The sequence below is a fragment of the Aspergillus campestris genome (assembly GCF_002847485.1).
Source record: "Aspergillus campestris IBT 28561 chromosome Unknown P168scaffold_6, whole genome shotgun sequence".
NCBI lineage: Eukaryota > Fungi > Ascomycota > Eurotiomycetes > Eurotiales > Aspergillaceae > Aspergillus > Aspergillus campestris.
The window spans coordinates 233,786-259,348 of NW_020194341.1; the positions used below are offsets into that span (position 1 = coordinate 233,786).

The following is a 25,563-nucleotide window of genomic DNA, read 5'->3' on the forward strand; positions in this document are numbered from 1 at the left end:
TGTTCTATGATTTATATTATGTTCTTGATATTATATATATCATATATCATATATTATATATTATATATTTATATAATATTATCTTCATCGTATTAGTAGAGCACGTGCAAGGGGCATCAGGCTGCAAGGCGGCTTTTGCCCAGCCCAATACGGCGTCTGTATGGATGTATGTTGGTATGGTATGGTATGGTAATTATCGGTATTTAAGCGTCTTCTTCATAGAGAAAACAGGTACGGTATGGTATCCCCTCGACTTCCCCTCCATCCATTTCCCCATATTCTTCTCTCATTGCTCGACTTCCTCTCTTCATCTTCTCTCTCTCTCTACCTCCATTCTCTCTCCATATCTTTCTATTTCCAGTCATTGACAGTGGTCATCATCTCGTCACTCTCCTTTGTAAGATACTACCAGTCCTCGGCTGCAGAATAACAGACTACAAGAATCAGAATAAGAAAAGAAATGGAAACAACCGATCCATCGCTGATGCGCCAGTGACGAGGCTGAATCGCAAGGCAACTTTCCCTCCACTCTTTACTCGGACAGGAAACTCCTCCCTGCTTTAGCCTCTTCTTTCTCTCTTCCTCTTCCTCTCTGACATACATCTTCCCCTGCTCTCGTCCTCTTCTTCGCCATTCCTTCTCTCTCCTGCAGCCACTCATCGTACTGCGTCCGGCTCAACACCCACTTGTTATCCATCATCGCCCCTCTCGCGCCCGCACACAAACAATCCCCCTCCCACGCCTCACCTTTTTTTTCGTCCGACCTCCATCCTGGTCCCCCACCAACTAAGCCTTGCGCCTCGTGGGTTCTATTCTGGGATCCTCCCCAGCTCGTCGCCATGGCCTCCCACGAGACGGGTCAACTGCCCGCGGATATTAAAAACCGCGGCGTGAGCCCTTCTGCCCACTCCCATCCCCAATATGACGACGACCCCTCGGCTTCCTTGTCCCTCGATCCCTCTCTGTCGCTGAACGCCTCGTTTCCCAATCCCCCTCCCTACCTCAACGATCTCCACGCGGGCGCGTCCGATTCCGACCCCTACGCCTACAGCGCAGCCGGCTATCTCCCCGCAACCTCCGGGTTCGCCCCCGCCGACCACGCCTATCCCCAGACCCTTCCGCTGTCGCAGCCCTTCGATCCCGCCGCCCACCAGCAAGGTCTGCCGCAGACACACTCCCTGCCCCCGTCCGACGACCCCGACGTGGCCTCCCTGTTAGACTCCAATCCCAGCGGCTTCGACTTCTCGCTCTACCAGAACCCCACCCAGAATCAGGCGGTCAACCCGGCCGACCTCGTCAGCCAGATGCCGTCGCCCCGCTCGCCGCACTCCCCCCACTCGGCGGCCTCACCGCAGTTGTCGCCCCAGGACCCCCCGCACTCGTCCCCGGGGCCCATGTCGCCGCCCGGCTCGACCCCGGGCGCCTACTACACCCCGCAGCACTCGCGCCATGCCTCCCTGGACCCCGCCGCCGCCGCCTATCTCGCGGCCAACGCGCACCCCGACTGGCAGGCCGTCACCGGGAATGCCGCCTTCCAGGGCCACCGTCGCGCCCCCTCCGAAGTCTCCGAGGTCTCGTCCGCCGCCCACTCCCCCTACATGTCGCAGCACGAGTCCTTCGACGGGCCGGACAACAACCCCTCGCCCCTGTTGGCCCCCCAGCATGACCCCGGCCTGTACGACAACGCCCTAGGCATCGAGTCCTTCACCCTGTCCGACCACCCGCCGGCACCACCGCCCCAGGCCTTCAGTCCGGGCCATAGCCCCTACATCTCCCCGCAGCTGATGCCGCAGCCCGGAGGCGAGATGATCCCCAACATCCCGTACGTCTCCGCGCCGGGGGGCCCCGACGCCCATTACCCCGCCCCGTCCCAGGATCTCTACGCCAATGGCATGGATGCCTTCCCCGGCATGCCGCCGGGAAACATGCCGCTGGATATCGGCCAGGCCTCATCGATGGCGCCGCCGTCGATCAACGTGGAATTCGCGCCTCCGTCGCGAAACCCGATCGTTCCGCAATCCAAAGCGGCGGGCGATCTGGACTCGTTGAGCCCGCCTCCTCCGTCCATGCGTAGGTCCCCTTTTTTCTCCTTTTTTATTATTATTTATATCTGTGATGCTAAATCCTGACAGGCTCGCGCATGCGGAGCAAGTCTGATCCCTACGCGCACCCGGCGTCCCGCCCCCGCTCGCCATCCACGACCAGTCTGGAGCCCTTGGCGCCGTCGTCACCACGCTCGCTGTCGCCGTTCGATCCGGGTCGCCACAGCAACCCTGGATCCCGAGACCCGTCGCCCGCGTCCCGCTCCCGCCGTGTGTCGACCTCGTCGATCGACAGCCGTAACTACATCCTCGGACTGGCCGACCCGCAGCGGCCCGGGGCGAACCCCAACGACTCGAAGCGCGTCCAGAAGCACCCGGCCACGTTCCAGTGCCACCTCTGTCCCAAGCGCTTCACGCGCGCCTACAATCTCCGGTCGCACCTGCGCACCCACACGGACGAGCGGCCGTTCGTCTGCACGGTGTGCGGCAAGGCCTTTGCGCGGCAGCACGACCGCAAGCGGCACGAGGGGCTCCACTCCGGGGAGAAGAAGTTCGTCTGCCGCGGCGAGCTGGCGCGCGACGGCCAGTGGGGGTGCGGCCGTCGCTTTGCGCGCGCCGACGCGCTGGGCCGCCACTTCCGCTCCGAGGCGGGGCGCATCTGCATCAAGCCGCTGCTGGACGAGGAATGCCAGGAGCGCGAACGCAGCATGCTGCACCATCCCCACCACCCGCAGCACCTGCAGCCCATCCCGCAGCCGCTCACAGTGCCGGGCATGGACGGGTCGGGGACGGGCCATTTCGTGCTGCCCGCGGCGCTACTAGCGCAGTATCCAGCCTTGCAGACCCTACAATGGGACCAGATCCCCGCATCGGCCGACGACCCAAGCGACATGGGAGGTCGCAGCAGCTTCGATGCCAGCTCCGGCGGCGAGTACGGGTTCGACGACGACGAGTCAGTGCTGAGCAGTGTCTCCGGCATGAGCGGAGGGTACGGACACCCTGATCCCCTGTACGGGGGGAATTCCGGACCCATCATGGGAGTGCCGGCGGAGACGGGCTACCAGGGGGAATGGCGAGAGTAGCCTTTATTGGTTGATTCATTGGTTATAGAGAGTTCCTCCTTATGTCCTTTTCTTTTGTCATTTCTTTACGTTTTACTTGGCGTTCAGATACAGGTTGGATAATATCCGGATTCCACTACGGTGACATCAGGGTTGATTTGACTTTCTTATCGGGATGGTGTTTGTTTCCATTTTCTTATGTTTTTCTTTTGTTTCCCCCTTTTTATACCTTCTACCTTTTCCCTTTACCTTTATTCCCCTGATTTATCTCTTTTGGTATTTTTTTAAACCCCCTTATTTATGTTTGTACCGAGTTTGCCACCGGCGAAATGGTCATTACGTGTCTACGATGAGTTGCCTATCTAGTTGGTTGATACCTATACATACACATACCCATAGGAATCGGTCTTTCGATGGTTATTTCTTTTTTTTTTTTGAGTGTAGTATACTATCAAGACTATACTGCTTTATACTACACTGTGCTATATGGTAGTTAGTGCAGTAGGATATAAGATGGATAGATGGATAGATGGATAGATGGATAGATGGATAGATGGATAGATGGATAGATGGACAGTATGACATAACAGTATACATGCAATGTCCCGAGTACTTCCACTTGATAAATAGGAGAGACTCAGATAGTACTGCATATCAAAAGCAGTAAGTACAGTGTAGGTCACTACTTACTTACACCTAGGCGATGAATGTTCCACATCCTGTGAAATTCACCAGTGTACGGACATGATAGTATAGTCTATACTATACTATACTATAGGTAGTACTCCAGCCTCATCATCCTCATCATCCTATTCTAACAGTACAGCAGTTTAGTCTAGCTTAATAGAGTACAATGCAATTCAATACAGCATACTATAGTAGAGTAGAGTATACTAGACTGGAGTATAGTAGACCCATACAACACACCCCTGAAGAAGACCCCCACCTAAGAAGACGAAGAAGCAGAAACCATCCCCACCAACCGTCCCACCTGCTCCAACCACCCGGCATGGAACTCCTCCTCGCTGAACCTCAGCGCCGAGCGACGCGCCCTTGCGCGCATCGCCATCTTCTCCTCGATCGGCAGGGCAAGAGCCGTTTCGAACGCAGCCGCGAATTGGTCTTCCGTCGACGCGCGGAAGCCCGTTGCGCCGCTTCCGCCTTCGGCGTCAGAGTTAGTGTCGGATTCAGGCATGTCGATGACGATGTCTTCCCGCGGACCGCCTGAGTCATGGACAACGCTGATGAGTCCCGCAGCTTGGTACTCCACGACGCAGATGCCGAAGTGCTCGTTCCACATGGCGTTGACGCCGATGGAGGCTGTGGAGAGGTGGTCGAGGATGGTGGGCCAGCTGGCGTCGCAGATGAAGGTCGTGTGGTCGCGGATGTGCAGCTCGTGGGCGAGGAGGCGCAGGTTGTAGATGTGGGTTTCGTCTGGGCTGGCGTGGCGGACGGAGCCGATGAGGATGAGGCGGGGCGGTGGAGTGGAGGGGGAATGTTGGGAATGGTTGTGGAGGAAGCGGGCGAAGGAGCGGAGGAGGAGCGGGTGGTTCTTTTCCGGCCGGAACTGCGCGATGTAGAGGATGACGGGTTGGCGGGTGCTTTCGGACTCCGCGTCGACGGGGATGGTGGATTCGAGCTCCGTGACGGCTGTGGGGGGGAACACGACGGCGGGGTCTTTGTGCGGGGTGTTGGTGCGGGAGGGACCCCAGATTGTGCGGATGTGGGCCGCTGTCCAGGAGGAGTTGCACATGACGACGTCGACGTGTCCGCCGACCCAGCCGTAGAGGCGCGCGAACGCGAGCCAGTACTTGCGTTTGGCGTGGCCGCGGAGGCCGGTGCCCGCGCCGGCGTTGACGCCTTGCAGGCCGGACTTGTCGTCGAGGGACTGTAGCATGTCGGTTGAGATGGTGGGGTAGTGCACGTAGGCGCCTGTGGGTACCCATGGGAATAGCAGCTTGCAGTAGGCTAGTGTGAAGGCGTAGCCCATTGTGTCGACGAAGATGTCCGGGACGACGAGGTTGAAGGCGTCGTGCGCGACTACTAGCGAGCCTAACGACTGGCCTAGCAGTGTCATGTACGGGTACATGGTGCTGGCGACGTATTTGCGGGTGGTTAGGTAGAGGAGCACCACTGTTGGTGCGTGTAGTTGAATGTTGAATCGGTTCTAGACGTGGCTGTCAGCTCCCTCCGCGGATCCTCCCCGACAATAATGGACTCACATGGACCCGTTCCAACATGGTCGCTTTGGTAGCCTCGTGATCTCCGGTGTAGATCACACAGATCGCGCGAGGCCAGCGTTTCTGCGTCGCCTTGACTGCTTCCCAAAGCACGCGCTCACCGCCGCCTCCCGCATTACTATAAGTCACGAGGTTTAGTTTCCGAACAAGGGTACTACTGTACTGTAGATCGTGGAAAGTGGACGCACCAGAACGGGTGAAAGAAACCAATGATGCCATCCCAGCCATCGCCGCCGCGTTCGCGACTGCCACTGCTAGAGCTCGATGAGCGAGTGTCCACCTTCTCCCAGTCCTCGTCCTCGCCAGGGGAGGGCTTGGCCGTGCGCTTCGTGGCGGAGTCCTCTTCCTCCGCTCGCACGCGCGAGACGATGTGCTCGCGTCGGGAGCGAGTGCGTCTCACGATCAGCCATCCGACCCCGCGGAGCACAAGACGGAGAATCCCCAGCGGTAGCTGTGGGAGGAGCACGCAGGTCGCGAGCAGGGCCAGGACCGTGATGGCCGATTTCAGTAGGAATAGCATCATGGCAGACCGCTGACTGGGTTGTGAGCTCGAGTAGCTAGCAAGGGACAACGAGCATAGTCAGACTGCCAGAATTCGAATGTTCCTCCTCGAAGTAGTCAAAGCCAAGCTGTATCTACCAGTCAAACCGAAGGAGTTGGAAAGAGGAGAGAGGAAGTGAAGCTGTTGGAGCGGCGTGGCACTTCCGCTCCATTGTCCTTTTGCGGCTTAGCTGCTCTCTATCGATAAGCCCTCACCGCCCGATGACTCATCTATGATTACGTCACTGTCTATATCTATATCTAGATCCAGATCTATAGATCATCCATAATTTTCTTTACCAAGAATATACATTGAAGACGGCAATCTCGTTGTAGAATCTCAAGTTTATAATGATTGACACTCCTTATAAGATACCAATTTAGCTTGCTGCGTCCCTCAACAAAGTCCATCTGCTCTGATGTATGATGTCGAACATGCAGACCATGCGAGGAGGAGGTCGGCGGCGACACAAGTTTGTGACCATGTGACTATATCCCAAGATGACCGTGCAGGGGCCAGGACCACTGAGATATGATAACCGACACAGAGTAATCGCAGGGAGCATGCCTGGTTCTGGTGTTTTCTAGATTCTCACTCTTCTCAAAGCTTGTTGCCGCAGCATCTGGATTATGAGATCAAAGTGACAGGTGTAGGGATTGAACGCCTGCATGGCTCCCCCAACCCGAACAGCTCATGTACTGTCTATACTATCGTGGAGTATACTTCGGTTTTGAGGCCCGCAGAGCTCGCATTCGTTACGATTCCGACGCTGGGGTCCTCGAATGAAGCGAGAATAGTGGGGAGGAAGTCGAGAGATGGCCAGAATATGTGGTCATCTAGGAGAACTGTTATAGCGGCCTTGGCGTAAAGCGGCGTGTATTCGGGCGTTGTTGTTAAGCGATCAATGCCGTCCCACGACTGTCTTAGTTATAGGAAAAGGGCCATTGTTTTTGTAGGCAAGGTGGTAAGGACCGGTCGGCGTTCGGGCGCCAGCCTCAGATAGGTGTAGAATATTTGAAGTTTTGAAGATTTTTCCAGGCCGTCCGGATCATATACTCGTCCTTGATGTCAATAGTCAATCTTAGGTGAGTAAATGTGGCCCGCCGGTTAGGAACACCTGTTGGGGTTGTGCCGTCTGCATCTTGTAGAATATGCTAGTGAGTTGAACCGTGATCGGTTCTTCCTCGCGGGTTGATGGTGATGATAGATCAGCAGCTGTGACACACGTCCGTGTGCCTGCTCCTCAGCATTCAGGGTATAATCGGGATCAAATAGGACGAGGACCAAGGCTCTTGTCAGGGTGTACCCGACCCCAATCAGCCTGGTAGATCCAAGGATGATATCAGGTCCTTTCAAACTACTTGTGCCATCCATATTATACTATTATAGTAAGATTGAGACCAAGAAGATTGTTGGACACGATGACTCTGTTGTGACAGAGGGGCCCTGAGGGCCAGGCGATGTGCGATTTTCCCGGGAGGGTGATGCCATCGGAGAGCATTGGGTCTTGTTTGACGATATGGTTTTCAGAGACTGGTTTAATATTAGTTATTATGTTGTTTGTTATTGTAGGGGTGGGTTCAGGCTGGCTGGGAGAAGATAAGAAAGCAAGGCAGTAGCCCCAGGGAAAAAGAACGCACCTTCAACAGTCGGATTGAAGCGCTGAGACTCGCGCAGAAATTGTCCAGTCGTAGCTGCGCGTAAACCACCGTACATTCGGAGATGATGAAGACCCTGCCGTCTTTGGCATTGGTGGTGTGGAACTCGAAGTCTGCTTGAATTGCTAAGACTAGCTTCCTCATCTCCTTCAATGAATGAAATCTGGGGTCATGGTAACCGCTGCACTCTCAGATCACCTTTCACCCTGGGGTTATCTTCCTCGCGAGGGAAATCGGTGCATGCTTGACTTGTTCGCGTGGAATCACAATGTATAATTGACATGCAAAGAAACTTGGAGACCTCTTGTCGTCAGAGGGGTGGTCGGTACCCATTAAGATACTGAAAGTCTGACTGCAGTGTCGGCTGGGACATGTCGATGAGAATTTGACCCCGCCGAAGCTACTGCACCGAGAATTTAGTAGTGGCAATCTTAGAGCCATGTATTGGCGCACGCATATCTGCATAGCATGATGCCACTTTGCATCGATCGTCGCCATGCCGGACGGCATAGAACCAGCGTCCTGTACGAGCATATACCCCATGTCCATGCACCTAGCAGTGAAGTAGGGGGAAAAAACCAACAAAGATATGTGCATGTAATTGTATTGGCGATTTGCTCCTCGCTCTACGGCGGCATCCCCAACAATATCGTCTTGAAAGCCGCGTAGTATATTGCCTTCAACTTCGCCAACATAGTCACGGCGGAACTCAGGTGATTGCCCGCTGAGCGACCAGCACCGCCGCCCCAGTTCATGGGGGGTGACCAAGGCCCATAGGTTTAGCATCGGCTTTCTTACGTCTCGAAGTTTTGATGTTTAGACTGTCCCCATTTACTGGCAGATTTGTTGAGCTCTGTTGACTGGCCGGGTCGATTCCCGGACAAAAGGCTGAAAGTGCACAAGGGGGACAAGCAGGGCGTAGTCTGGTTCGCCATGGTACCGGCTACTTAGTGGATCCTTTTACCATAGGTACTGATGGCGTAGATCCGTCATTCTTGTCGAGTGAGCTGGTCAGATCAAGTATCACCACCTTGAGTGCGTCAAAGGAAGCCGTAAAGTAGAATGTCGACAGGAATGTCTTTATAGTTGGAAGAACCACACAGTTGAGGAAGTCGTCATCCTCAGAAGCCATGGGATGTTGCTGACCGCATGAGCTTTATTTGCCGCAGTTTCTCTGTTCTTTCCACCTGTGGGAGGAGAGAAGAGCACGGTCATATTGCCGACAGGAACCCTGCTGCAGGAGTTGCTGTGCCACTTGCACATCAGACCAGTGGTTTGGTGCGTCTCCAAGTGGCGCCAATCAGCGTGAACATCCCGTCTGTACACCATGGTGGCCATGGAGATGGTGAAGAAAGAAGATCTCTGGTTCTTTTTCTATAGGCAGATGACCACGCTATACTGTGGGCCTCTTGTATATGTGCCGCTCACAGGGCGAAAGACACTGAGACATCAGCAGCCCTGTTTACCTGTCGACCTGGACTTTGAAGCCACGTAGCAAGACCAAGTATAGGGTTTCAGAGGTGAAGGCAACTGGCGGTTTGCCCGTAGATTGAGCATATCTTTATTCCAGAGCAGACACTAGAATCTCAGTTAGAGCGAGAAGGTCAACATCATGCAGATACAGACGTAGTGATATGAGTGCTCTATAGAGTACGATATAGACGGAAGATGCGTGCATCGCGTTTGTAAATTGAAGATGAGGCCATCCGTTGTCACAGTAATAGGGAACAGAAGGCATAAATAGAACAGATCTCGCTTGGGAATCCACCCTTTCGTCGAGAGACGTGAAGGAGGTGGTCCAAGTGATGTGAGAGTGTATATAAACGCTGCTACTTTCATTTGTCGATGATGGTATTCATGATCGAAGAGGAACTATATTTAACAAGATTTGCATCGAGAAAGGTAACCAGCGAGGAGGTTGGTTGGCGTCCCAGAGCATGACTGCTAGGTTCGTAGTCCAAGAGAATTTATGAAAGAGTTGGCAAGATTATATAGATATGAAAGTGAGGTCCAAGCGAGGTCAGGGTAACAGTTATAGGTAGCGGAAGAAAAGAGATGGAGGAGAAGAGAGGGCGTGACCAGGTATTTATGTCTGAGCTGATAGGCCATGACAGTGGAACAAGACAAGTGATTTATACTATGGGTACAGGCGCGGTCGTTCACTGGATCGCGTTGAAAGATGACGCGTCTTGCTGTTTACTTCTGCTGGATCCATGTTTAAGACATTAGAAGGACTTGTTTGCCTGTGAAAGAAACAATAAAAAATGTCGACAACCTTGCCTTTGACTTCCCAGCCAACTTGAACTAATATTTGGTGTCTATGATAGCAGTAGCAGTCCGGTAGGCCGATGTGGTAGTGAGTAATGAGTGATTATAAGACAGTAATACTTCGTCTTTCTTATCCTACTGAATCAATCTAGTTGATTGTTGCTGTCAGGGCATGAATATCCACGTGAGATTCACAGCCCACGTGATACTGCTATACGTTCACCATCACGTGAGTGAATAGTAAAGCATCACTCTTGATGTTACTTGGTGAAATAATTAGACCAAAAAGAGCTAAAAGAAGAAAACGACACTAGTAGAAGTTCGAGGTGGAAGGTGTAGCCTAAATATGGTGATGAGTAGTACACTGCTAGTCAAGATACGCTATTGCAAAAGTGACCTGGATAATAACGCTCTAGAGTCCATATTCAATCTAACGTAGTGGAAATCATATGCAAGATATCAGCTTACTTTGTAGACAAACTCAACTCAACCATACTAGTCTAGCGACGACCACAGATCCATAACGTAACGCCATCTTTCTTGAAAGAATCATGTCGTGAGAATGTAAAGGGTGTAAATGCAAACCAAAGAAACGGAAGAAAAGACAACAAACGGGCCATGCCCCACTCAACAAAAGCAATATTGGGAATATTCTGGATGTGGCAAAATCAATACTTCAATCAAAGCTTTGCCTTGGGGCTCTCTTCGGATGCAGTGGCGTCCTGGTTGACGGAGACGGTGCGGTTGTCGGGGCTGTCGCCGAAGAAGATGACTTCTACCGTGACGTCGTCACTATACATTATTAGTGCTAATTTGAGAAAGGGGTAAAGTAGTAATGGAAACTCACCGGTATCGGCGGGAGTAAGGACTGGGAAGAGTCAACAAGGCGCAGACCATGTCCTTGTCCTTGCCGCCCATGGCGTTACGGACCAGATGGGTGGCGGCGTTGTTGTCCTCCACCACAAACCGGCTGGCAGCACCCGCGATGTCATACTGCGCCTGGCGGATGGGACGCCGCTGGCCGTCCGTCTCAGTTGCCTGGGAGGATTCAACGGGGAGCTGCTTGTTTTCGAAACCAAACCAGCTCTTGAGCCAGGTCTGGTTACCACCGGCGCCGGAACGCTGCTCCTCAACCCACTGTCCGACCAGTCCGACGACCTCCTCGTTGCTCAGCATTTCCCAGAGACCATCGGTGGCGATGACCAGGAAGTCACCCTGGCTGGGGTCGACCTTGGTGGTAGTGATGACCGGCTCGGCGGTCACGTACGGGGGAGTCTTGAGGAGCGGGTGCGGGGTGCGTCCGAAGAACTGGCGCTTGATTTTGTCCTGGGTGTCTCTGGTCCACTTGTAGAATGCGTCGCCAAATGACCGACTAGGTTCCAGCTGGCCGAGGATGCGTCCGTTGCGGGTCACGTTGGGTTCGCCCGGGTGTTCTTCGCGCAGACGCTTCATCTCCGACGGCGTGCCGCCGGTCTGGTCCTCGGAGAGCGCCGTAGCGGTCCATTTACCGCCCGCCGAGCGGCGGCCTAGAACGGCACGAGAATCACCAGCGACGGCGACCTTCAGGTCCTTGGACTGCGAGTCATAGAAAGTCAGGAGGGCACAGGAACCCGACAGCGCGGGGGCGAGAAGCTCGGCCGCGGCGCGGCGCGAGTTCGACTTCAAAACTTTGTCAACGCTGTTGTAGACGATATCGTTGTCGAGGCGCACGAAACCCTGCTTGATGGCGGCATCGATTGCCTCTGAAGTCGGCGTGAGTGCCGAGGGATCGGTCGCGGCGGCCTTGTAGGTGGTGTTCAGTTCGCGGGCGACGTAGGAGATCAAGACATTGCGCAGCTTCGCAGAAGTGGTCCAGCCACTGGGAAGTACAGTTAGCCTAAGTTTCAATAGCGTATCATACCTCCGGCCCGGAGAGCACTTACGAGTGTCCATCAAACACGGCCCAGAACATCCAGTCGCTGTTGGCACGACCCTCGGAGGCGGCCGCGACGGAAGTGGGCACCTCCACAATCTTCTCGGCATGGTCATCTTCAATCGGCGAGTTGCTGGGCACCTGGACGATGTCATAGCGGACGACACCCTGGCCGCGGTTGACCAGGTACGACTCCTCGTTCTTGCGGAGCTTCTGGGTGGCCTGTTCGGGGGTCAACATCTCGAGCAGCCGACGGTCCGAGTCGTCGGTATGTTTCAACAGGGGCTGTTCCCCAGACAGAGTAGCCGTGTAGAACTGATCGTTCTCGACCAGGAGGGCGCGACGGGTGTTCTCGACGGCGCTGTCGGTGTGCGCACCCGAGGTTGCGACGGTGCGCAGCTGCGAGGACGACGTGGCGTTGAGGGCGGCCGCCGGGGAGCCTTGGGAGTTGTTGCCCTGATAGGCGTACCAGGCTCCGGACGCAACGGCGGTCGAGATCAACGCAATGGAGAAGCTGCGGAAATGCATGGATGACTGGAGAGTGGCAGGGATGAAGAAGGGGCGATGATTCCCAGAAGGCCGAAGGGTATGGGCTCGGCTGCTGGAGAATGAGACTGCGCAGGGTTTCCTACCAGAGACTCTCCATACTGGTGCACGACGAGCAGTACGGAAAGCCTGAAGAGCCGCACGCCGCATTGAGGGCAGGACTGAGGGGTAGAAGATGAGAGATGGGAAGTTGTCCAGCGAGAGTGCTGGAGATGAAGATGGAGAGAGGCGGAGTCCGTAATAGTGATGGTGAGCTGGGCGGCACGGGACTCCGTTATGAATTGTATGGTACGTGACTGTTATTATGGGGTATATTGCACCTATGCTGTGTATTTTACATGTAATAACAATAACAATACCAAGTAATCGGCTAGCCCAACTGAGCAGTGTCGTCATTCCCCGCGACCAGAAAGATCATCCCGAACTATTTTATTTGCATCACTCGCCAAAACCGCGTCTACCTTGGACCAGCTGCCTAAACCACTTCAATTCCACATATTTATTTTCTTTTGGACTCCCAATCAAAGTCTGAATGTCCTCCCGTGCCATTCGCAAGCTCCAAAAGCTGCGCGAGCAGGAGCAGCAGCACACAGAAGACGACTCGAGCGAAGATGAACCGGTATCGAGACCCACAAAACCGAAGCTCAATGCCTTTGACCTTTTGAACGCCGCAGAGGACGATGACGACGACGAGGAGGAGGAAGAGGATGAGAAGGAGGAGCAAGAGTCCGACAACGAGACCGCACCAGTGACCCGGACCCCGCCGCCAACTGTCGACATTTCCCCCAAACCGGCAGAGCCAAAGAAAAAGAACAACAAGAAGAAGAAGAATAAGAAGAAGAAGTCGACACCTCAGCCACCCAGCGAGGCGAAGACCCCTCTAGGCAAGAAGAATGGTAAACTGGACGAGATCGACCGGGCATTGCAGGAGCTGGCGGTAGACCAGGGACAAGGTGGGCAAGGACAGACTGGTGCGCGGGGCGCGGGGAACACAAAGGACTCTGGCTTTCCCAAGACGCCCGCAGAACTGCTCACCATTGAGCCGCGGGCGCTCAATGCCACCAACGAGATGCGGAAGCTGTTCGGGAACGTGGTGCTGGAGAACTTCGACCAAGACGACTCGGGGTCCAACCGGCGGCGGGAGAGAAACCGGGAGATGGTCGATCTGGGACGGGCGCTGACAGGCAAATACAGCCCCGCTAGTCGGGGGCAGAGCCTGGCGGGCGTTACGCTGCGGCGTAACGTCCTCATGCAGGGCAAGGACGAGTGGCCACGGACACCCAGCGGCGGGTTGGGGATGGAGCTAGTGGAGAAGCAGGAATCGGGAGCGACGCTGTACCGCATCGTGCACAACAGCGCGTACGAGGACGTGCAGCGGCAGTTCGAGATGTGCGTGGAGTCGCTGGATCCACAGCGCATGATCCAACTGCTCCAGTACAACCCCTACCACATCTCGACGCTGCTGCAGGTGTCGGAGATCGCGAAGCACCAGAGCGACCATGCAGTGTCAGCGGATCTACTCGAGCGCGCGCTATTCAACATCGGACGCTCGGCGCATTCATCCTTCGGAACGCAACTGCGCGAAGGCCAAGCGCGGCTGGACTTTGTGCGCGAGGAGAACCGCGAGCTGTGGCTCGTGGGCTGGCGATACATCGCCAACCTAGGCATGAAGGGCACCTGGCGGACCGCCTACGAATGGGGGAAGCTGCTCCTCGGCCTCAACTCCAGCGACCCCTACTGCATGCGCCTCATGATCGACAACCTGGCACTCCGCGGCCGCGAGTACGCGCACTTCATCGAGCTCTGCACGCAAACCCGATTCCACAACGAATGGGCCTCCCTCCCCAACATCCAATGCTCCCTCGCCCTCGCCTACCTCCGCCTCAACAAACCCCGCGAATGCCGCGAGCAACTCGCGCACGCAATGCGCAACCACCCGTGGGTCTTCTGCCGCCTCGCCCAAGAACTCGACCTCCAACCAATGCCAAAGCGCATCTGGGGCAAGATGCCCCCCAACGACGCACACGAGCTCCTCACGGAACTTTACCTCGTGCGAACCAAAGACCTCTGGAACACGCCCGAAGCGCTCTCCCTCCTCATGGAAGTCGCCGACACGCTCGAAGGCCCAGACACCCCGGCCCCGGCCCCCGAAATCACCCTCGACATCGCCCGCCACGTCATCCTCTCCGACCAGCCGCGCGTAACAACCCACGTCCCGCAGCGCTTCGTCTCAGGCCGCATCTCCGCCTCCGACCCCCTCCCGCCCTACGAATCCGCCGCCCACCGCCAGCAATCCGACCCCGTCCCCTCCTACATCGCCCAAACACCAGAGGGGAACCGGCCCCAATGGCTCCGCGACCTCCTCGCGCAACTCAACAACGGCGCCCTCCACTTCCCCCGCTTCGGCGACGACAACAACAACAACAACAACAACAACAACCTCGAATTCGACACCCCCTCCGAAACAGAAGAAGAGCTCGACATGCCGCGCCCCGCCGGCGCAATCACCCACCCACCGACCAACGAACAGCCCCAACTCGAGCACTGGCTGCTCAGCGACGGGATGGCCGCGCTGGAAGCCTTCCTGCGGCAGTACGGCATCGATCGCGGTAACTGGGGCGACGTGGTGGTTGATTATTCGCCGCTGACGGAGTACGTGGATGCGCTGGATGCGGTGCAGCCGGAGGAGGCGAGGGAGGGGTTGTTGCGGGGGGCGATCCGCGAGGCGCTGGGGGAGATGGTTGTTGATTTGTTGGAGGATGAGCTGCAGTTGTTGGGGGATGAGGATGAGGGGTATGAGTGATTGAGTGAGTGATTGATACTTGTGTAGTTTACCTACTTAGGGTTGTGTATAGAATGGTTTTTGTTCGGATGTATTTGAGTACGAGTAGTTTTGCATATTGTAGACTTCTCGGTTGAGGAAATAGAGGTGGATTGGTGGTGGTGGTGGTGGTGCTACTGGCTGTCTATGTGGGTATAGTAACACCTACGTACAAGACGGTAGTGCCAACGACTGGTGCAGTATAAGCCATTAATCAGAATAGCCCGATACAACCATCTCCCCCCTCATCTAAGAAAAATAGGAGCTAGCCAATACCACAGCGTGATAACCAACTATAAACACACCCACAGAGAAAGTAAGCCACTACAACGAAGCCACACACCCCGCAGCCGGCGAACACCCGGACACACGACAATAGCAAGATTTCTCCACCACAACATCCGCACTCGCGAGCGCAATATCCAGCGGCACGCGCACAGCAGCAGCCTCCTCCTTCTTGCCCGCGCGCACCAAACACTCATGCAAGCCATGCAGTCCCCAAACATTATTCAGCCTCGCCTTGCGGCGCGGGAAACCCAGCGCGACGCCCAGATCCTCGCGGAAGACGCGCTCTGCGTCCGCGACGCGGTTCTGCTCGAGGAGGAGCGCGCCCAGGGCGTGGCGCACGGGCTGCATCCAGGGTGGGGGGTCGGAGTAGGGGAGGTTGTCTTCGAGGGAGATGGCTTCGCGGAGGGATGCGAAGGCGGTGTCGAAGTCGCCGCGGCGGTAGGCGAGTTCGCCGGTTAGCATTGCGGCTGCGACGCGGAGGACGTCGACTTCTTTGCAGGGGATGCTGTTGAAGCGGGAGGCGGGGACGGCTGCGCGGGCGGTTTCGAAGTCGCGCTGGGTGGCTTCGGCTTCGGGGATGCGGTTGAGGGCGCTGAGGGCGATGGCTTTGGCGTAGAGGGTTGTGGCTGTTGTGGCGCTGTAGGTGGTGCGGTCTGTGGGGAGGGGCAGGGCGAGGATGTCGGCCCAGCGGCCGAAGCGGATGAGGACATGCGCGCGGTTGCCGAGGAAGCTCTCGGTCCAGTCTGCGAGGGGGGGGCTGGTGGTGGCGAGGACGGGGCCGTCGATGACGGTGGAGAGGCGGTCGGCGGCGGCGAGGGCGTCCTGGGAGCGGCCGGAGATGAGGGCCGCGTAGAGGAGGGCGCAGATGTTGTGCACGCGGTAGGCGATGTAGAGGGCGGAGCCGCGGTTTTCGCGGCGGAAGTACTGGTCGTCGGCGAGCATGGAGGCGCGGTTGGAGTCGACGGCGCGGCGGTAGTCGCCGACGGCCATGTCGATGTGGGTGGGCATGTGCAGCATGTGGGAGGCGTCGGGGACGAGGGAGCGCAGGCGGTCTGCGGCGGGGAGGGCGCGCTCGGGGACGGGGGACATCTCCATGAGGTGGATGTAGAGGTGGCAGAGGGCGGGGTGGTTGTGGCCGTTGTCGGCGGTGCGGGCCATGGCGGATTCGATGACCGTCTGGGCCTCGACCGTGTGCTCGCCGCTGGGCTTGCCGGTGTCGAGGTCCCAGAGGCCGCGGGGGCTGATGCACATGAGGGCCTCGCCGAAGATGGCGGCGACGTCGATGTCGGCGCTGTGGGCGCGGTAGACGACGCGCATGGCGTCGGCGTAGGCGTGGTTGTAGGGAGCCATGTCCGCGGGGATCTGGTCCGGGGCGGGGAATCGAGCGGGCAGGGCGTTGATCAGGGACTTCTCGATGGGGGTGCACTGGGCTGCCAGTTGGGCGGCGCGCGACAGGGCCGCGGTGGCTTTCTGGACGCTGGACTCGAGATCCCCTCGGTCGAAGAAGGCCCACGCCTTGTTGTAGTTGGGGCCGACGGCGTAGGCGATGCCCCAGAACGCCATGGCACAGGATGGGTCGAATTCGGTGGCTCGCGTGAAGCAGCGGACGGACTCCTCATGGTTGAAGGCGTAGGCCCAGACCAAACCTCGATCAAACCATTGCTGGGCATCTGGGGAGGTGGTGGTGACCGGACGACGATGAGGGCCGAGGTCGTAGTATGGACTTGATTCACTGTATGGTAGAGTCCGGTCAGCACAAGATGTGGTCTAGGACGGGGTCTATGTAGGCGGGGATACTCACGACATGGTGGATAGCTTAACCAAAGGGTAGATGAAGGGAGAGAAGGCGCATGGTGGGCGGGGAGCTTCTAGTCTTTTAAGTTAATCCAACCAGCGGATCAGGCAGCAAACCAGGAACATGCGGTTCCTTCTTAGTCACTGGGAAGAATCCCTTGGGCGAGGAAGGACAGCGAGAGAGTGGCAGATCCCCGCAGTGACAGCGGGAATGGACACAGACAAGGTGGGTCGAACTGCGGAGAGTTTCGGCCCAATCGAAGGCGTTTTGGTGGCTTTTCTGTACATCTTTGGACTGTCTGTATAGGTCTGGATTCGAGATCCACCAATCCGTTACGAGTTGAAGATCATCTTGGATTGCTCCCGTGGATATGGGAGATATCTCCCAGACATCACCTGTCATCTGAGGTTCCCCGCGCAAGTTCGTGTCGATGCCATGGACGGAGTGGTTCTACGTCAGGATAGACCCAAATGACGGGCTCGGAAGTAGTCTCGCGTGGGTTATCCATGGATTGGTCTGTCGAGACCGATCTACGAGATTGGGATGAGCAGTTGCAGCTGGTGCCACCGTTGAGTTGGATCATCAATAAGCCATCTTCCACTGTTGATTGTGCCGACATCATATTATAGTAGTTCCGGATCCACCAGTGTCGAGAATGACGAAGTACCATCCTAGTTAGCAGTAGTAGGAGCATTGAATCTTCGCGTCTTAAAGGCTGCGCTTTCCAGGGACGGTAAGACGTTCATCTACTAGTCATTTCTAGTCTCAATGGGTCATCGAGAAGACTACTCTACCAGGGTAGAATATCGCCAGCCTTGACTTTATGTTCACCTCTCGACTTGGATGTCCGCTATGACCTGTTCCTGTAAGCCCTCGGCCGCCACCACGCCACATCCTGCATGTCCTGAAAGGCTACAGAGCCTGTCTCATTGACTGATGGCAGATAGGGGGATTGAAGTGGTTGTTGCGCACGTTCGGATGGTGAGAGGCCGGAGTATGTGAAGATATATAAAGTGGCGGTCGGGCAACGAAATACCGAGATGGACCCTTAATTCAAGAAAACGGAAAATAACAAGACCGGCGAAAAAGAATCAAGCATAGAAAAGATCAAGAAGATAACGATCAATCAGTCTAGCAAATCAGCGGGCGCAGGATGGTCAGAAGGAATGAAAGAGACAGACGGTGGATCCACCCGTCGCAAACGATTTACTCATTGTCAATCAATTCGAATGACTCTAAGCTTTTTTTCTCTCTTTACTTCATGACTTTCTCTCCCTGACCCCTTTCTCACATTCCATTCTTCCTGTTTGACCTCATCCCCTCTCTGTCTTCTTCTGTCCCCCTATCCCTCTTCCACGCCATCACGGAAAAGTTTGGAACCCCAAGTCGTCATACTTTCCCCGCCTTTGCAATCCCAATGTGCTCGACTTGATCCGACCCTTTCCAACACACAGAGTCGATCGCGCAGTCGCCCAGCGCCTCTAAGCATGTCAATTCTCTGGACACAGGCAAATCTGCCTGCTGAAGAACCGATCCCGTTGACTCCGCGCGAAGCCGCATCAGGACTCCTGGGTTCGGTATCACTGACCTGCTGGATTTTTCTCCTGGTATGATGAGCCACCCAAGACCCCCGACAAAAAAAAAAACCCCCCAAAAGAAAAAGACACATCAGGACAATAAAAGAAACAAAATTAACGAGAAGTTTGGATAGGTCCCCCAAGTAATCGAAAACTACCGCAACGGCAACGCAGACGCCATCTCCCTCCTCTTCATCTTCGTCTGGCTCATCGGCGACATCACCAACCTAATCGGCGGTCTCTGGGCGGGCCTCGTCCCCGTCATCGTCGCCATCGCCGTCTACTTCTGCATCGCCGACGGCGTCCTCATCACCCAATGCCTCTACTACAAGGCCAAGACCGCCCGTCTGCACAAAGCCCTCCGAGACAGCCGGCGTCGCTCATCAACCGACACCCCCCTCCCGACCACGCCCCTGCTGGGCCGCCGCTTCAGCGACGAGTTCCCCGAGGGGGCCGCCCCGTCCCGCCGGGCGCTGGCGTCGTCGCAGCATCAGCATCAGCAGGACCAGCCGGAGGATACGCTCGCCAAGATCGTGGAGGAGGGCGAGATTGGGCGACGCGCTTGGTTTAAGAATCTGAGCAGCGTGCTGGCTATCTTCGTTATCGGCATGGCGGGGTGGACGGTCGCGTGGCAGTCGGGGGTGTGGCGGCCTGTGCGACAGGACCATCATGGGGGGGTGGACATGGCGAAGGGGGCGCAGGTGGTGGGCTATTTCAGTGCGGTTTGCTATCTGGGGTGAGCATCCCCAAATCCACATCTTGAGACCACATCGCGATGGGAGAGTTGTGACTGACAACGTTTTTTTTTCTGGGGACGGTAGGGCACGTCTCCCGCAGATCTACAAGAATTACACCGACAAGTCATGCGAGGGTATGTCTATCTTGATTGGTTTAAGCTGCAGAAGGCGGGATAGAGGCTGACCCGACGCAGGACTCTCATTGCTTTTTTTCATCCTCTCCCTGATGGGGAACCTGACCTACGGAGCTGGGGTGGGTGTCTCCCTTTCTTTTGTGTGACCTAGGCTGAGCTGTTGTGACTAACGGCGATACAGATCCTCTCCCATTCCACGGAACGAGACTACGTCGTGACCAATCTGCCGTGGCTGATCGGGTCGCTGGGCACGATGGTTGAAGATGTGGTGATTTTCGTGCAGTTTCGGCTCTACGCGGTGCGTGAGTCGGATGTATGATTACGATTTTCTTTTTCGTCATTATCTTTGCTCCTGTTATATTAGTGCGTGATTGTTGGCGGTGATATTGTGTTGTACTGTGCTTTGTACACCTAGTGTCGGAAAAGTTTGGTGTTTCAAAAGTTGGTTGGCGTTAATTGAATGAGTTATGAATGCTATGTCGGGCGTTGCTGTATCGTTGTGAACCCTCCTACAGATGTATTGTCGTATATCATGACAGTCAGGTAAAACAGATGTGTTGTCGTATACCGTGAAAGTCAGATAGAGCAAATGTTTAGTCGAATATCCTGCAAAGCCAGATATACGAGATCCTTACACACTACACAGAGTAAACGTTTTGGAATCATGGTCGCATGACAAGACATGGCATGAGAGCTGGGCACCTAAGCTCCAAAAAAAAAAACGGACTAGCTGAGATGGAAATTCATTTCAGTAAGGGAAACCCGCGAACCACACCCATCCGATGGGCCCAACGAGTCCCGACTGTCGTTTCTCTTTTCCCATCCCTCATCTTGTAGCCAGCCAACCAGGCCGGAATCCCAGCGGCATCCGTCCACCCGGGCCATGACGACAAAAAAAATAGCCCATTGATCATACCAGAAACGGCCCCCAGCGCCCAGTCCATATCGGCTGTCCCATCCTTTTTTGGCAAAATTTTTTCCCTTTTTGGTAATTCGTGCGGTCGCGTAGTATCGGGTACAAGAGATGCGAGGGCGAAACGGATAGAAGAGAGGAAGGAAACGAGGTTGGAAAGGAAAAAAAGAAGCGGAATTGGAGCGAGACGCTTAGTCGAAGAGACCGAAGCCCATGTCCTCGTCGGACTCCTCCTTCTCTGTAGGATTATTAGCTTCCATTTGACGGGGGGGTTAGAGCAGGTTAGATGTAACGTACCCTCCTCCTTCTTCTCCTCAGCAGCCTCGGCGGGGGCGGCGGCAGCAGCACCACCGGCGGCGGCGGGAGCGGCAGGGCCACCGGAGCCGACGTTGGTCAGCAGGTCCTTGATGTCCTTGCCCTCGAGAGCCTGATTGACGAAACATGTCAGCGCATCTGCGCGGTGTTTTCCTCTAGTCGCGAGGATCGAGAATTACCTTGGCGAAGATGGAAGTCCAGATGGGCTCAACCTCGGGAACCTTGGCGGCAGACAGGAGAGTCTGGAGCTTGTCGGCCTGTGTTGAAGATCCGGTCAGTCGATTGATTGCGCTTGAACCCCATTCTGTTTCTCTTTCTGTTTTCCATGACTTCTTTCGAAACCCCTCTTATGTATATATCCATATCCAATCCAACATGCGCATCCAATCTTGAAACCAGAATTCAAGGAATACGTACGGTGACCTCGACGCCGTCATCGGCGAGGATGAGGGCGGCGTAAGAGCAGGCGAGCTCGGCAGTAGACATGGTGTCGGGAGGGGTAGTCTGGCGAGGGACTGTCGAAAAGGGTTGGGTGAGGATGGGATGAAGTGAGGAAAAAGAGATGGAACTTTTGCTGGAGATACAGAATCAACAGGAATGACTAACCCACTGGGGAGGTTCGGCTTTGAGTGTGTGCCCGCTTCAAGCCCTCGCTTAGGGCTGTTCCATTTCGGGCTTAGCCTGATTTTATGCGTCACGTGGTGTATCTGCCGGATGCGGTTAGCGCGGGGATGCCATCATCGCCTCAGGCCCTTCATGCATGGAGCTCATCGCATCGTCCGATCTATCGATCTATCACTATCTGGCCATCTAGACTTAATCAGTTGTCGTCACTATATGGTCTACACTTTCTGAACTAATCTAGGTTTTTTCTTCTTCTTTTCACTCTACCCGTGACGATTCTCCCTCCCATACCGATCTATCCATCTCCATGGATTCCCCCGCGATCCCCGCTCCGTTGGATCCGAACGAACAGCCGATTCTAGAAACCCTGCTGCGCACTCGCGACGCCCTTCTTCTCCTCAAACGGGACAAGTCCTCCTATATTAAATCTCGCGATGTACTTCCGCTCTACGAAGAAGTGATTGGCGAGGTCGAGAAGCTCAATGGCGTGCGCAAGGAAGAAGACCGTCGGATGACCTATAACCGATGTGAGCTACCCGATATCGGATACGACTGGTTGAACTCAAACTAACCATCGTGACTGGACGCAGTGGACTATATCCTGGATGATTGCTTTCAGTTAATCTCGTTGCTCTTCCTGACTGTGGGGAGGAATAATGAAGCCCCGGCAGTGTATGTCCCGCATGCTGAGCTATCGCGAACCTGCTGACGTATCTCACTTGTCCAGTTACTCCCTCGCGACCACCATTCAGGTACGTTATTTACTGTCTTTGATACTGTTTCAATATCTAACAACCCTAGCGCCTAGTCAATCATCTCGAAGAGGCCGGTTTCTACAGCTCCAAAGACCTGGTCTCCATAGCCAAAACCCTCGCCTCCATGCGCGAGACCTGTGAGCGGAGTCGCGAGTCGTACTCCCCGGCGCTGATGACTTTGCTGGAAAGCCGTCTGGAGAAATGTCAACGGGGACTGGACAGGCTGCAGCAGGACCTGGACCGGCTGGATCCGAGTCTGGTGCCGGCGCACGAGACGCTGGTTTCGGTTTTGCGTTCTACTGCTGCGGTCAACACCCGATCGAAGGTATCTAGTTCAGGTCCACAGTAGAGTTTGTGTGCTGACAACTGTAGTTCTCTTCGTCAGATGTGAACGCGCTCCGAAACCAACTCAAGAAGATTAGCGACATGATGAAGGACGGCCAGTTCGTGGGCCCAGACGGTGCGCCTCTCCGCGGTCAGGAGCATGTGAAGCTGCTGTTGGAACGGTGCTGGAAATGGACGGAGATCGTGCTCGAACGGTGAGTCGACATCTCTGACTCGGCCGACCACTGCTGATTCACGAGACAGACAAGGACATATCGATGAACGCTTCCAAGAGCAATACGAACGTCTAGTCGATATCCGCAACCAGCTAGACCGACTGTCAGTGACGCAGGCGTGGTCCCTACGGGAGACAGACCTGTTCGTATACCAGCGGAAGCTAGACCGGATCGACGAGGCGCGGGTGAATGGGAATTTTGTGGATGCGGTTGGACAGCCGGCGGACATACACGCCCAGCGAGTACGTCTCTTTTCCTACGTGGTGGGTGACCATCGGTATTAACTGATTATAGACTCTACTATACCTAATCCGCCGAAGCTACGCATACATCTACGCCCTGCTGATCTCATCGGAGCCGGTATCGGAGGCGCTGCTACCCGTGCACAACCAGCTGCAAACGCTACGACGCTGCCTCCTCGAGGTAAAGGACTCTGGCGGCGTAGCCAACAGCCGCGAGCTGTACCCGTACAGCATGAAGGTACTACCCTCTCCCCGTTTTATACATCCATATCTAACAGCATAGCTCAACTCAATCGACAACATGCGCGTGGACGGCAAGTTCTACGTCGGCAACGATATCCCCGAGGGGCAGGGCAGCGTGAATGCGCTGCTGGCAGAATGCTACGACATCGTGTGGGAGCTGCGGGCGGCGGTGGTTGAGAACGATGAGCAATCTTGATTGGCTGTTATTTGGTGGTTTGGTTTTTCTATTTGCCGGTTTGGTTGATATTATCTGCTGGTTTACTGGATTTATGTTGAGTAATGAGTGATAGGCTGCGGCGTTTGGCGTGATGGATGGGGATGTATCTTTATTACGCAGTACTATTGAGACATATGTGTATATGCCGTATGCAGTATGTAGTATGTAATATTGTGGTATATGTGTATACGCAGGATGTGTAAGTGTATAGTAGGTATAGTATAGGTAGTATACCAAGGTAGTAGACATCAAACAATGACATCATAGCCAGTATACAACCCCTCACCACAACCTGATCCAACACCAAACCACTACCTATATCAAGAACATTCATACGCATACCCTCATACATACACACACACACACATACATACATATATCCCTTCACCCACACATCTATCAATCTATCTATACCAAAGAAGAAGAGAAAATGCCCCCAACAACCCGCACAGCCTTCTCCACCCAACCCACCCCCTCCTCACCTACGGACTCCCCTACCCAGCCCTAACAGCGCAACACGCAGCCACCACCTTCTCCGCAAAACGCATCTACATCCTCATCTCAGGGACACTCGCGCGCACCACAGACGCCCTCCAACGACTGCAAGATGCGCTGGAATCACACCCCGCAGCCGACATGAGAGTCGTGGGTGTGCGCAAGGGAATGAAGAGCCATACGTATTGGTCAGAGGTGTTAGAAGTCGCAGACGATGTGCGCCGTACGGGGGCGGATCTGCTCGTTGTTGTCGGCGGGGGGAGTCTAGTTGATGCGGGGAAGGTTGTTGGTTTGGTATATCTCTCTTTTCCTCCTCCTCCTTTCCCTACTTTATATATACTGCGTATATACATATACTAACAAGAAATGATAAATGAATAAAGGCCCTAGCAAACAACATCACCACCCCAACCACCCTCTCAACCTTCTCCACAACCAGCACCCCCTCCCCCAACCCCGAACAAGAAATCCACCCCTCCCACCTCCCCACAATAGCCATCCCGACGACCCTCTCCGGCGGGGAATACTCCAACCTAGCAGGCTCGACAAACGACACCACGGACGAAAAACACCTCTTCGCAGCAGGCATCCGCGGGCCGCAGCTCATCATCCTCGACGCCGAGCTCTGCGCCACGACCACTCCCCCGCGCGTGTGGCTCAGCACGGGCATCCGCGCCGTGGACCACTGCGTCGAGACGTATCTCCAATCGTCTTCTTCGTCGGGGGAGACGACGGGGGAGGGGGAGGAGATCGAGGAGGGGGCGGATGGGGCGGTTGCGAGGCATGGGTTAGGGCTATTGGTGCCCGGGTTGTTGAGGTGTTGTGCTGATAGGGAGGGGGAAGATGTAGAGGCGAGGTTGAATTGTTTGTTGGGGAGTGTGGATGCTATGGGGGCTTGTCTTGGGGGCGGAGGAGGAGGGTCTGGATCGGGGGGTGGAGGGAGAGGCAGGGAGGGGGTGAAGTTGGGGGCGTCGCATGGGATTGGACATCAGGTATTTTCCTTTTTCTTTCCTTCTTTTCTTCTTCTCCTCTCTCTCTCTCTCTCTCTCTTTATATATCTAGTTTGGGGCTAGATATATAGTATGAGATATATACTGACTAAAGTAATATAGTTGGGCCCCCTCGGCATCCCCCACGGCGAAACAAGCTGCATCCTCCTGCCCGCAGTATGCAAATACAACGCCCTCCACAGCACCGACACCTCTCGCCAGAACAGTCTACGGCAGTTCCTCCTCCGCCAACCATCCATATCAGACGTCCTCCACGCACGCCACATCAACAAGGACACAGCAGACCTCGGCGACGTGCTCGACGCCGTCATCCGCGAGTTAGGGCTTCCGCGGTCACTGAGTGAGGTGGGCGTGGGGAGGGAGAAGTTCGAGGAGATCGCGGAGAAGAGTGTTAGGGATGTGTTTTGTAGGAGGAATCCTGTGCCGGTGACGCGCGAGGAGCAGGTGGTGGAGATTTTGGAGATGGTTGTTTGATCTCTTGCTATCTTCCTTTCTGTCTCTATATATGTCTAGGTGTACATGTGTATGTAAATGTATATATATATCTAGGGTATCTTTATATATGCGTT

General features: G+C 55.3%; 9 protein-coding genes across 9 annotated transcripts; 5 read left to right on the top strand and 4 right to left on the bottom strand.

The window, feature by feature from the left end:
• Positions 1-839: 839 nt before the first annotated feature.
• crzA (putative C2H2 transcription factor Crz1) lies at positions 840-3,124 on the top strand (the record flags this gene model as incomplete). Its single annotated transcript, XM_024838145.1, has 2 exons — positions 840-2,070; positions 2,133-3,124. 2 exons carry the CDS (start codon positions 840-842, stop codon positions 3,122-3,124), a joined length of 2,223 nt encoding a protein of 740 aa, XP_024692657.1.
• A 793-nt stretch (positions 3,125-3,917) lies between these two features.
• On the bottom strand, positions 3,918-6,005 carry P168DRAFT_310764 (alpha-1,2-mannosyltransferase ALG11). The gene is made up of 3 exons (XM_024839422.1): positions 5,532-6,005; positions 5,326-5,461; positions 3,918-5,270 (listed from the first exon to the last, which is right to left on the bottom strand). Exons 1-3 carry the CDS (start codon positions 5,864-5,866, stop codon positions 4,050-4,052), a joined length of 1,692 nt encoding a protein of 563 aa, XP_024692658.1. The 5' UTR covers positions 5,867-6,005; the 3' UTR covers positions 3,918-4,049.
• A 4,138-nt stretch (positions 6,006-10,143) lies between these two features.
• On the bottom strand, positions 10,144-12,418 carry ptcF (type 2C protein phosphatase ptcF; the record flags this gene model as incomplete). Its single annotated transcript, XM_024834355.1, has 3 exons — positions 10,144-10,602; positions 10,658-11,668; positions 11,733-12,418. The coding sequence occupies 3 exons, from the start codon at positions 12,416-12,418 to the stop codon at positions 10,491-10,493; spliced, it is 1,809 nt and encodes a 602-aa protein (XP_024692659.1). The 3' UTR covers positions 10,144-10,490.
• Positions 12,419-12,718: 300 nt separating this feature from the next.
• P168DRAFT_290196 (transcriptional repressor TCF25 family protein) lies at positions 12,719-15,093 on the top strand. The gene has a single exon (XM_024837154.1). The coding sequence runs from the start codon at positions 12,801-12,803 to the stop codon at positions 15,069-15,071; it is 2,271 nt and encodes a 756-aa protein (XP_024692660.1). The 5' UTR covers positions 12,719-12,800; the 3' UTR covers positions 15,072-15,093.
• Positions 15,094-15,275: 182 nt separating this feature from the next.
• P168DRAFT_268711 (TPR-like protein) lies at positions 15,276-17,328 on the bottom strand. Its single transcript, XM_024835102.1, has 2 exons — positions 17,179-17,328; positions 15,276-17,109 (listed from the first exon to the last, which is right to left on the bottom strand). Exons 1-2 carry the CDS (start codon positions 17,181-17,183, stop codon positions 15,414-15,416), a joined length of 1,701 nt encoding a protein of 566 aa, XP_024692661.1. The 5' UTR covers positions 17,184-17,328; the 3' UTR covers positions 15,276-15,413.
• Positions 17,329-18,402: 1,074 nt separating this feature from the next.
• Positions 18,403-20,133, top strand: P168DRAFT_252869 (PQ-loop repeat-containing protein). Its single transcript, XM_024834356.1, has 5 exons — positions 18,403-18,779; positions 18,884-19,485; positions 19,571-19,620; positions 19,681-19,739; positions 19,802-20,133. The coding sequence occupies exons 1-5, from the start codon at positions 18,660-18,662 to the stop codon at positions 19,937-19,939; spliced, it is 969 nt and encodes a 322-aa protein (XP_024692662.1). The 5' UTR covers positions 18,403-18,659; the 3' UTR covers positions 19,940-20,133.
• A 154-nt stretch (positions 20,134-20,287) lies between these two features.
• Positions 20,288-21,334, bottom strand: rpp1 (ribosomal protein P1; the record flags this gene model as incomplete). The annotated part of the gene is made up of 4 exons (XM_024838843.1): positions 20,288-20,771; positions 20,831-20,960; positions 21,028-21,105; positions 21,266-21,334. 4 exons carry the CDS (start codon positions 21,332-21,334, stop codon positions 20,725-20,727), a joined length of 324 nt encoding a protein of 107 aa, XP_024692663.1. The 3' UTR covers positions 20,288-20,724.
• A 298-nt stretch (positions 21,335-21,632) lies between these two features.
• On the top strand, positions 21,633-23,642 carry P168DRAFT_252874 (uncharacterized protein). The gene is made up of 8 exons (XM_024834357.1): positions 21,633-21,999; positions 22,063-22,144; positions 22,200-22,224; positions 22,274-22,552; positions 22,600-22,766; positions 22,816-23,029; positions 23,082-23,267; positions 23,313-23,642. Exons 1-8 carry the CDS (start codon positions 21,780-21,782, stop codon positions 23,466-23,468), a joined length of 1,329 nt encoding a protein of 442 aa, XP_024692664.1. The 5' UTR covers positions 21,633-21,779; the 3' UTR covers positions 23,469-23,642.
• Positions 23,643-23,960: 318 nt separating this feature from the next.
• P168DRAFT_236141 (iron-containing alcohol dehydrogenase) lies at positions 23,961-25,468 on the top strand (the record flags this gene model as incomplete). Its single annotated transcript, XM_024833509.1, has 3 exons — positions 23,961-24,278; positions 24,368-24,976; positions 25,097-25,468. Coding segments are annotated over 3 exons (1,299 nt in total), but the record flags the coding sequence as incomplete, so codon positions are not given.
• Between the last annotated feature and the right edge of the window lie 95 nt (positions 25,469-25,563).

What these genes read in the sequence shown, in the direction of transcription:
- P168DRAFT_310764 (XM_024839422.1), bottom strand. Translation starts at nt 5,866, where the DNA reads ATGATGCTATTCCTACTGAAATCGGCCATCACGGTCCTGGCCCTGCTC. An exon ending in GGTTTCTTTCACCCGTTCTG is followed by an intron (nt 5,462 to 5,531) that starts GTGCGTCCACTT and finishes CGTGACTTATAG; the next exon opens with TAATGCGGGAGGCGGCGGTG. An exon ending in CCATGTTGGAACGGGTCCAT is followed by an intron (nt 5,271 to 5,325) that starts GTGAGTCCATTA and finishes AGCCACGTCTAG; the next exon opens with AACCGATTCAACATTCAACT.
- P168DRAFT_290196 (XM_024837154.1), top strand. Translation starts at nt 12,801, where the DNA reads ATGTCCTCCCGTGCCATTCGCAAGCTCCAAAAGCTGCGCGAGCAGGAG.
- P168DRAFT_252869 (XM_024834356.1), top strand. Translation starts at nt 18,660, where the DNA reads ATGTCAATTCTCTGGACACAGGCAAATCTGCCTGCTGAAGAACCGATC. An exon ending in CACCGACAAGTCATGCGAGG is followed by an intron (nt 19,621 to 19,680) that starts GTATGTCTATCT and finishes GACCCGACGCAG; the next exon opens with GACTCTCATTGCTTTTTTTC. An exon ending in ACCTGACCTACGGAGCTGGG is followed by an intron (nt 19,740 to 19,801) that starts GTGGGTGTCTCC and finishes ACGGCGATACAG; the next exon opens with ATCCTCTCCCATTCCACGGA.
- P168DRAFT_252874 (XM_024834357.1), top strand. Translation starts at nt 21,780, where the DNA reads ATGGATTCCCCCGCGATCCCCGCTCCGTTGGATCCGAACGAACAGCCG. An exon ending in TCGGATGACCTATAACCGAT is followed by an intron (nt 22,000 to 22,062) that starts GTGAGCTACCCG and finishes GACTGGACGCAG; the next exon opens with TGGACTATATCCTGGATGAT. An exon ending in CGGACATACACGCCCAGCGA is followed by an intron (nt 23,030 to 23,081) that starts GTACGTCTCTTT and finishes AACTGATTATAG; the next exon opens with ACTCTACTATACCTAATCCG.